General features: G+C 39.6%; 1 protein-coding gene across 4 annotated transcripts in view; it reads right to left on the reverse strand.

The window, feature by feature from the left end:
* Positions 1-6,636, reverse strand: part of LOC122875459 (ankyrin repeat domain-containing protein 27-like) — a 38,184-nt gene extending 31,548 nt beyond the window's left edge. For 2 of the 4 annotated variants that reach the window (XR_006377826.1, XM_044194605.1), the window contains exon 1: positions 3,536-3,682. Coding sequence is in view for 1 of the 4 variants with exons in the window: in XM_044194605.1 (XP_044050540.1) it covers positions 3,536-3,565 (30 nt within the window). In the remaining 3 variants the exon portion in view is untranslated. Of the gene's footprint in view, positions 1-3,535; positions 3,683-6,369 lie in introns of those variants that run through there. The other 2 variants (XM_044194606.1, XM_044194607.1) reach the window with 2 other exon arrangements.
* Between the last annotated feature and the right edge of the window lie 4,431 nt (positions 6,637-11,067).

The following is an 11,067-nucleotide window of genomic DNA, read 5'->3' on the forward strand; positions in this document are numbered from 1 at the left end:
AACCACTTTATTCCAATCAGCAGCTGAGATTGAGGCTACCAGTCAAAAGCCCCCTTTCTGTTCTGACTGTTTTCCAGATTAGTTATTTTTCTGAGTCCAATTCTTTCCGACTCTCCTGCAGACAGATGGCAGACCCTTCTTTAATGTGTGGAGGGTCCCACTATCCCCTGCAGTGCCACCCCCCCTCCATGCGGACGCCTCGACCAGCCAATAGGTGTCACTAGTGCAGCAACAACAACAACATGATCCCTCACTGGCTTCCCACCCGCAAACACTGACAGTTGTGTTTGTTGGAACAACGAAGCTAGAGACACCGCTCTCTTCTCCGCTGTATTTTTTAAAATCATACAGACTTTTTTTCCTTCTTTAGGAGTGATGTTGAGAGGAGATTAGATGAAAATGACCTCCGGATGTAAATTCCAGTGTGAAATCTCTCCTTGAGACAGAAAATGCGTGATCCGTCAGCTGTCACTGGCCTCGGGCTGAGCTGCAAAACCTCACACAACTGATCTGTCGTAAAAAGAAAAAACATGCTGGACGGATAAAAAAAATAGACAAAATAGGGACAACTTTGCAAATCTTAGATCCTTACCACTAATGGTGCAACAAAATCTTTTAAAGTATTTTATGTCAAATGCAATTATGCTCCAGAGTATTCCATTGTATGTTTTAATGTTGTATGCTTTGTTTTAATATTTTATTTCTGTTTTTACGAGTGTATTGCTTCTATACACCGATGGTAGTGTGTTACCAAATGTTTTCTACATGTTCTTGTGATACTTTTTCACACGCTGGTGCCGGTAGACCATAAAGTTGTATTCTATTCTAAAGTGGTGCTAGAGGGAAGGTCATGCTGTTAGCTAAATCAAAAGGGTTTATCTGTGTACGGTGGCCATATTAGGACATCTCAGACGCAGCTTGTCAGTTCAGCTCCACACTGTCAGACTTGGCAAACTTTCCTACGCTTTGAGCATTATACTTGGCTAACATTCTTCCACGCCTTTAGCAAGACGTGCTCTCAAGTATTTAAAATGTCACCGGATGATGTGTTAACCATGAAATCTCGTTGTGAGAAGCTACTCTTGTACGGACAGACGATAACATCATTCAGCCACAGACATGTTCTTAAAAAAACCGTGTCCACTGTCTGCCAGACAACATCACGCGGTGTCCAGCTCACAACATTTATCATCATTTAACACTGTAAATTGAAAAATAAAATATCTGTTAAGGGAAAAAAAGAGTTTGATTTGACAGGAGGGGTAAGGGCGGTGGGATTTCTTAAAAATGTGTGATGAGTTTATTGTTTGGAGTTTTAATGTATCACTATCAAAAGATGTAACTGTTTTCCAGCACGTGAAAGTCTCAATTCCATGCAGTCTAAAAAATTATGACCACGCAGTCACAAGAAAAATGCCTTTCGTTGGCGTCTTACTGCAGTGAAGCTACAGTGGAAAGTAAAAACAGGAGAGGCTTTTCATAACTGTGTCAAGTTTCAAGCGTGTGTGTGTATGTGTGTGTGGGGTGATATTTTGTTCCATCTGACTGTGTGGCGTAGACATTGTTAATGTAATTATGTGTGTGTGTGTGTGTGTGTGTGTGTGTGTGGGATCAGAAATATTTCGTTGAAAATGAGCACAAATGTTCCACTAAACAACGCGATGTTTGTTTCGTCCGTCTGATAAACAACTTCAGCAACACGGACAGAGTTTATGCTTTTATTTTGAAGGCAAAACGAATTCTCTTTGATCATCATTTTAACTGATAACATCATCAATCAGTACACGCACATACTGTAAAAATTTAATTATTAAACGTGAACTTGTAAACATGATCTCTGGTTTCATTTTTGAGGTTAATAATAATAATAATAATAATAATAATAATACTTAGAGGTGAAAGCTTTAACCAGATTTGCTAGAAAGAATTTTAAATTCTGCACATGTGCAGTGAAGAGACCCTCCGTTTCTTCAGTGACATCACGTCGGAAAGTAATAATGTTGGATGAATAATATCTGCTTAAACAATTTCAGGACTATGTGGAAATAATTTGGATTCATGATGCTAAATCAACAATACTTGTGTTTCTATGTAATGTTTTCTGCAATACTCAAGGAATAAATACAAAAAACAGCCATAAAATATGAACGCACCATACCATCTCCTATCAGCAATAATCATTTGCAATACCAAAGTGGTTGCTAAAATGTGATTCGCAAGTCGAGGAACTTAATAACTTTCAGTCTACAGTCATGCTAGCAGCTCTGTGAGGCTGCAAAGCCCAGCAATGCCTTGAGCTAAATGCTAACATGCTCATGTTTAGCATATATGATGTTCACCATCTTAGTTTAGTGTGCATGCTAACATTAGCTAATTAGCAGTAAACACAAAGGACAGCTGAGGCTGATGGGAACGTCATTAGTTTTGCAGGAACTTGGTCATAAACCGAAGTATTGGACAAATTAAAATGTTGACCTGATGGTGACGCTAGATGGGAAGATGAATGTCTGAACTAAATTTCATCCAATCCATCCAACGTGGATGGATTGTCCCTTTATCCAAACTTTATCCAAACCTCCTTCTAGATTAGCAATGGGACGACATGAAGATCTCATGTCACGATTCTCCTGGCCAAAAATAATTCACGATATCATCCAGATAATCACCAAAACATGGCACTAAAACATACTGGAATCACTTCACCTTACATTTTGAAGAAACACATTTTTATTGCATCACAGATAGGACACACATCTTTTTAGTGAAAAACTAATCTTAAATGAGTATAAATCATAAAAGGTCCCTCTGCATAAATAAAGGATAAATAAATAAATGGCAACATTGTGTGAGTCTGTTCTTTCTTACATGATAATTCCTGTATTTTTTTTAATCAGGCTCTATTTTTCACTTCTCTGCCGTGATGTCAAATGGTACAGACAACAATTTCATCAATTGCATCAGTATATATAATGTATCCCCGACTGACGAAATACAGGAATTATCCTTTAACAACAATAAAGTCCAACAGGCTTCGTGGCACAGAGTCAAACCGTCCTACTCGTGAGTATATTCACGATTATCCCGATAATGGAAATTCACTACGATCAACTTGAGTGTTTTTTCCCCGATCTGCGATAATATCGTACGTCCTCCCATCTTTATTCTAGATGCACCAAATTTCATTCAATCCAATTTCAATCAATTAAAAAAAAATAAAAAACAAACACTTAATTTGTCCATCAGGGAGCAATTAAGCAACTAAGTCTGTAAACAACACACTAAAGAAATGTAAGTTCTACACAAAGAAACACGAAGAAATCTCGGCTACAAACCATAACAATGAGCAGGTCTGTCCATAAAACCGGTGGAACAATAACATAAAAACTATTTATTTTTGCATTTACTGTTCAAGAGTTCTTCCATCTGGGGCTTCTGAGGGCATCAGTGTAAAAGATCTGATCTCTGATCTGTCGTTATGTCCGTTAAACAGCCTGAACCATCCATGACTCTTCATCCGAACAGCTGATCCACTCACCTCATCACTCTGCTCAGAGCTCAGCTTCATCCTCGGCTCCGGCGGCAGACAAACTGGGAACCGGTTCGGCAGAGCGGAGGCAGGCTCCCCTCCTGAGCGCCTCAGGCCAGACTGCTCAGCTGTGATGAAACTGAGGAAGGAGTCACGTGACCCTCACAGTCCTCGTGACCTAACAAGCTTGAAGCTACCGGAGCATTCAGTGGTGCAGAGGAATGTCCGCCCCCCCGTCCCCCGGCCCAACGCACCGTTACATTACACACTTAGATTACAGTCACTCAGCTGACGTCTGAGCCTGAGGCTTAAAGAGTGTGTGAACAGCAGCAGAACAAACAACCAACAGAAAGGAGATTAAACGTCAAACATCCACGTAAGTTGCCCGATAACCAGCTGAAATGATTTTTAAATAATCAAAACTTACAATTCAAGACTGCACTTCCAGGGCGTCCTGGTGGCCTATAGGTTTAAGATGCTGACCGTGGGATCGCAATGCCTTTAGTTCAGATCCGGGTCCAAACAGGTCAGTAACAACCCAAAGAAGAAAGAAGGGGAGCTGCTGAGTGCTCGACATGTGCACGGATACGGAAACTTAATGGCACGAAGAACACAAAAAGGCCTGGACAGGCAGCCACTCTGCACTGTAACACGCTTCATGCTTGGTGCTAGATATAGGGATGAGGCAGGAAGAGATGAGATAATTACGTCATATCAGAAAAACCATAAATGCAAAACAACAGTCGGATGCTTACACTATTAGTGAAGGCGTCCAAAACACAAAGAGATTCAGTTTACTGTCATAGAAAGAAACCAAAGCAAATAATACACACATCTGAAAAGCTGGAACCGGCATGTTTGGCTTTTTTTGCTCGAAAAATGACTAAAACAATTAATAGTTTCTCAATATAGTTGCCAATTAATTTTCAGCTCTAGTGAAGAGTACTAAACACACACACACACACACACACACACACACACGATCCTCTTACATTATAACATATTCGTTAGGAAAGACATATTGAAAAACATGATAATCTGGAGGTAATCTACTAATAAATCCAATAATTGTATATCAAAGAAACCCCCATAGAGGTGAGAAAGTCAGACAAGGTGAAAATACACATTATACAGATCTATATACAAATATATTACATGTAAGTCATATACTGTATACATGTGGCGTATAGATCTAGTCACGCCTCCTTATTGCTTATTTTATTCAACAGGTACTCTCTTCCACGGACTTCTGGGCATTTGAACGTCAATCTGAAAAAACTGCAATGAGTGGCAGACTGTCATGGAGGACATGAGCGGAGAGTCATGATACTGAGGTTAAGGTTGTGTTTGATTACAGCCTACTACGGCCACAGATCAATCAGGTGAGAAAGAGCCAGGGAGATGAATAAAGGCAATAATAATTAATAATATAATGAGCAGATGGCGAGGGGGGTCAGATGAACTGGGTGACATGAAAGAAGACACCACTCGTGCCGTCTGGTTTGGCAGGATCAATAAAAACCTTTCAGGAGCTGAATGCTGAAACCCCCGCACATCCCCCTTTCTGCACACATGATGCAGCCTGAACATACACAGCATAACTCTCCAGACCTCCTCTGAGTGAATGCTAACAGATAACAAACACCCACCTTTGACCCAGAAATAACTTGACCTATCAGACTCTGATCTCTGAATCAGACAGCCAGGTGTGAAGGCGTTTAAACAAAACACAGTGCAGGACTTCAATCAGAAAACCAAAGGCAGCTGACCTTTAAGACAAAACAAGGATGTGCCAAGCTAGCCAGAGATAAGGATGAGATTTCCGTGCGCATTTTCAAAATAAAATCGTTATTGACAAACAATTTGCAACATGTTCTAGTGCTATAACCTGCCACAAAATATATGTATATTTTAGTTATTATAATACAGACCATCAAAAGTGCTACTAATAAATAACACTGTACCATTAACCTTTCAGGCTGAATCTTCTGCTCTATTTCAGATTGGTGTAGTTTGGTAGCCTACAGCTCCAAGGCAGCTGGGTTCTTTTGTGCATATTAGAGTCCAACCAAACTCCATTTAAAAATCTGGCACTTCAGTGTTTATTTGCTTATTGACACAAGTACAATGCACAAAGACTATAAATCCGACATGTTTAGGGAATCTTTGGGGTCTTTTGATACATTCGACAAATGAATTATCCTTCTAATTGAACTCTGATTTAATAAAATCTCAATTGTTTTTGCTTTTATACACTGCTCGATCCCTCCATCTATTATGTGATACACTGTAAGTGAAGGCGAACCAATTCTCTACGTTATGTTTGTTTTGATCGAAATGCCTGTTAGTATATAACGATGTGAAACGATGTATAGTAAAGTCTTTAATCATGTCCTTCAACTTTCGAGGCAACGTTAAATTTCACATTTTTTTGAATGGAGATTGGCTCGAGGTACTCGTCAACACAGGGCTCGGTTTTGGGGTTAGCTACAGCTATAGCGTTTAAACAAGGCGCACATCACAGGTGGCAGGAAAGGATTTTGGGCTGTTTGGCTAAATTAATTGCTAACCAACCTTAGCCGTTTGGTCACTTTTGTGAATTCACATATTCGGGCATCTAACGTGACTCAGCCGATCACAACTGGAGACCGGAAGCTTTGGAATTAGCCTCCTAGCTACAAACAACACTAACCAGCCAAGAATATAAACCGTAGCACAATAGCTAGCAGGATAATCGAACTTTAGTGTTAGCTTATTAACGTGTTAGCATGGCCAACTAGTGATCCGAGCATGAAAATCAGCCAACAGAAGCGATGATTAGTAAAAAAAAAAGACTGTGATACCTGTTATCAGTGAGTCCGCCGGGTCACCCAGGCTCGGGCATGGCACTGACAAACACCTACAGTATCCTGTCAGAAGCTGTTTACTGCGATCAGCTGGCTAGCCAGCTGCAGGACCTGAGCCTTTTGGTCCGGGTTGCCAGACATCAGACAGGAAACACGTAAAATAAGCCGTCAAAAAGAGCCGCTTTTCAGTGGCGCGTGCGCGCGTCGTAACACAACCTGTACATTTACTAATCAAAAGGTAGCCGCTGCACGTAGTAAAACGGTACATGTGTTTTATTTTTTTCTTAAATATTCTTGAATTGCTGGTTCACTTGAAGTGACCCAGAGATGCTTCTTAACTGGTTCACACTGCCACCTACCGCCCAGCACGGTGCGTTACATTAAACTGCAATTCCACTTTTGCACGTTTTAGGCTTGGAGTCTACACATTCACAATGGGAAAAAGTCCTGTGTCACAAACTGGGGTCGCCAAGTTTGAAAAATGTGGGCATTTACCAGGCAGGAAGGGTTGAACAAAAATGTTGCATCATGGGTAATGTAGGATCCAGTGTTTCTGGAGCTTGACTTATACCAGGAACTAAAAGTTAGGATAACTCTGCCTCTGCTGCTTCAGACATTTAAAAAAAAAAATCTGTCTCTTGTGAGTCCAACAGCTTTATGGAAGTGCAATACTAAATTGCTAAATTCTCAGAGACCACACATTTCTACTAGAGCTTCTTTAAGAGCAGGCTTAAGACTTTCCTCTTTGATAAAGCTTATAGTTAGGGCTGGCTCAGGTGAGTCCTGAACCATCCCTTAGTTATGCTGCTATAGGCCTAGACTGCCGGGAGACTTCCCATGATGCACCTCTTTCCTCTCTCCTCCTCTCCCTCTCCGTCTGTATGCATTTTTATCCCATTACTGCATGTTACTAACTCGACATCTTCTCTCTCCTGTAGTTCTGTGCTTTCTCGTCTCTCTCCTCTCTCCTTCTGTCGCTTTCAGCAGGTATTTCTGCCTCCGGAGCTGCAGAGTCTGGATCTGTGGTTGCGGGCCACCTGCTGCCCCCGTGTTCCTGCAGAGTCTGGATCTGTGGTTGCGGGCCACCTGCTGCCCCCGTGTTCCTGCAGAGTCTGGATCTGTGGTTGCGGGCCACCTGCTGCCCCCGTGTTCCTGCAGAGTCTGGATCTGTGGTTGCGGGCCACCTGCTGCCCCCGTGTTCCTGCTCGACAACTGCTACTACAGCTGTTATTATTGGCTCTGTTACTAATACTGTCATTATTATTCCTATAGCTGACATTCCTATTATTACTAATTTATTAATATTAACTCTACATTATTATTTTAAAATTCTAGGTGGAAATTGTGCTTCTCTCTCTCTCTCTCCCACCCTGAGTCTGGTTCTGCTCGAGGTTTCTGCCTCTTAAAGGAAGTTTTTCCTTGCCACTGTCGCCAAGTGCTTTCTCATGGTGGGATTTGTTGGGTCTCTGTAAATAATATTATAAAGAGTTCGGTCTAGACCTGCTCTATAGGAAAAGTGCAATGAGATAACTTCTGTTATGAATTTGCACTATACAAATAAAATGTAATTAATTATCTCAAAGAGGTCAGTAGTAACCTTAATTGACACTAATTGATTTAATCTTTTCCAATAGGATTGACAGACTCATTGCCTGTATTAGAAATACTCTGCTAAAGAAGACAAAATCTCACACGGTTACAAAGAAAAATTAAGACTTTTTAGTGACCAGGCCTTTTTAATTGACGTTTTCCAACATATGCTAAACATCTGAAATTAATACTAATAATGATTGCGTTTGTACCATGAACCACGTTCCTCAGTTTACCTTTCAGCCCTTCTCTCCTAGTGATGTACAGTATTCGAAGCATTGCAAACCACTGAAACCAGGAGAAAATCTAAGACCGTCTGCTCTGTTAACACATATTTAATCTTTCTATCACAACAGATAATTACAGGCCAATCTCAAAATGATCTTGTCTAGCAAAAATCTGGAATCTTTGGTAAATAACCAACTCAGGGCATTTCACTGTGTATTAAGTCTGCACCAGTCTGGATTTAGAGCTAATCGTAGCACTTTTTCAGCTATTACACCAGTTACAAATAATGTAGTATCTGCTTTAGACAACAAAAACATTGTGCTGCCCTTTTTATAGATCTGTCAAAAGCATTTGACAGTTGATCACGTCATGGTTTTGGGTTTTTGTCCTGTTGTTTCCTGTTTTATTTTGTAATATTCTCCCTCCCTCTTGGGTCTGGTAGTTTTGCTTCCTGTCTTTGATTGTTTTCACCTGTGTCTCATTGTCTCCCCTACCTGAGTGTATTAAGTCTGTGTTTCCTTTGTTCAGTGTCAGATCGTCTTTGTACGATGTGTCCTGAGTTTGTCCTCAACAGTTCAGCGTGTGGATTTACCTTTGTTGGGCTCCTGTTGTTTCTTGTGTTGGTCTTTTTTTTGGATTATTTACCTGGACTTCTCAGCCGCTCTAAGTTGTGTTGCCTTTTTAGTACGTAATAAACCCATCTTTGTTCTTCAACCTGCCTGCCTGAGTCCTGCATTTGGGTCCTCTTCTGAACTGAACGTGACAGTTGATCATCCTTTGTTCTTACACAGGCTATGCAGTATTGGCTTTGATGGAAAGGCTTGTGATTGGTTCCTGAGTTATTTGTTTGAGAGACTTCAGTGTGTGAAGTCGGCGAGTGTCAGGTTGGAGTTCTTGCCGGTAATCACAGGTGTTCCGCAAGGCTCGATTTTGGGTCCTGTCCTCTTCACCATTTATACTGATGATATTGTATCTTCAATGAGCGGCTGTCAAGTTATCATTTCTTATTTTATTTTTTGTTGTATCTTATTCTGTTTTAACTGTACTCTCGACATGCCTTCAATGGTTCCTCGAGATTAAATAAAGGTTGAAGGAAAAACTAAAGTCCATCTTTATGCTGATGACACTACTGTGTATTGCTGATTCTGTATAACTAGCTACTGAGAACCTGCAACTTTTCTTTAATTAAGAGTTCTTTAATGAAAAGTACAAGATGCTCTTATTAATCTTAAAACAGGTACTTAATACAAATAAAACAAAATTCATGCTATTTACTAGACAGCGATATCGATTATAATAGTACGCATATATCTACTGTGAAAGGGTCCAACACTGAATATAAATATCTTGGCATCTGGCTTGATGAGAAATTTACATTTAAATACCATATAGACAATCTTGTCAGCAAACTGCGTCAACACATTAGCTTCTTTTGTAGAACCATTTTCACTATGATCAATAGAAAGAGGATTGTTGAGGCAGTTTTGGATTTTGTGGACGTAATTTAAACCCCTGGACACGGTCTATCATTCTGCCCTCAGATTTATTACTGGTGATAGCTACGGTACTCAGCACTGTATCCTGTATGATAAGGTGGGTTGGTCTTCTCTGGCAGAGGCGTAATAAACATTGGTATTAGTTTATTTATAAATGCCCTTGTTGGAAAGTTACTAAATGATGCTGGATTGGAAATATGGACGGTATAAAAAGGTCCCCGAACACTGACTGAGATTGGAAAGTCAGCCTTTTATTTTAGTGGTCCAAATTCTTGGAATGACCTTCAACACACGCTAAAAATCAATACTCTACCAACCTATGGACAACTTAAAACCATGACCACAAACCTCTCTGCTTAAATGTGTCACTGTTTTAACTGATTTTTATTTATTCTCATCTGTCCTATTTATTTTTAACTTGTATGTAACCATTGTACCTTTACATTGTGAATGTGGGACTTTTACACTCTAGTATTTTTGCTTTTACTTCCGTTAAGACAACAGAATAAATGTGATAATCAAAGTAACATAGTAGGAGCCGGCTCATTTGGATTAACTGAACAAACAACTTTCTTGTTTTATTGGATTTACAAACTAACATTAATGATTACAGAGCGAGTAAAGCAAAGCAGATTCACACTCAATTGTGTTAAAGCTGGTAAAATTAAACACATGAAAACACTCAGCTGGATCAATCTGGTGTCAGACTGTTATTTAGGTCCCTTTATCTCCCAGTTTAGTCTAGACCAAAACCATTCATTACCCACTCAACACTGTGAGCCTGTAAAACTTCTCCTTAGAAAAGTATTCAGCCCTTTGACCTTTTACAGTTGTACCACCAACTTAAGTTTGACCAAATTCAATTTAACCTGTTTTTTTTTTTTTTTTCTTACAGTTTCACCTTAAGTAGCTTTTTCTCCACACTGTCAAAGTAAACTTTTCAAAACAATATTTACAAAGTGATTTCTAGAAGAAAGAGAAGGGAATAAAAACGGTATCTTTGCCTCCTGCAATGTTTTAATCCTGGTTCAAAAATGCAAAGCACTTTATAACTTTGTTTTAAAAAGTGCTGCATAAATAAAATGTATTACTGTTATAAAAACATGGACACTCAGTGTACAAGCCACAAAATATAAAGTTATAAAATCAAGAAAAAGCCAAAACAAACCCAGCAAAGTTTTTTTTTTTTTTTTTTTTATATGTGCACTGACTTTTAAATCAGTCCTAGAAGTGACAGAAAGCCTGTTTAGAAACTGGGGATCTCCACTCGAATTTAAAAAAACTTAAACATTTCTCGTTGGAAAATCAAAAGATCTTCTGTCACTTTTAAGATGACACAGCAAAGAAGTCATCACGACACCTTTAGAGTGTTTGTGCCCTC

Source organism: Siniperca chuatsi, linkage group LG4 (assembly GCF_020085105.1).
Source record: "Siniperca chuatsi isolate FFG_IHB_CAS linkage group LG4, ASM2008510v1, whole genome shotgun sequence".
In the NCBI taxonomy this organism is placed as follows: domain Eukaryota; kingdom Metazoa; phylum Chordata; class Actinopteri; order Centrarchiformes; family Sinipercidae; genus Siniperca; species Siniperca chuatsi.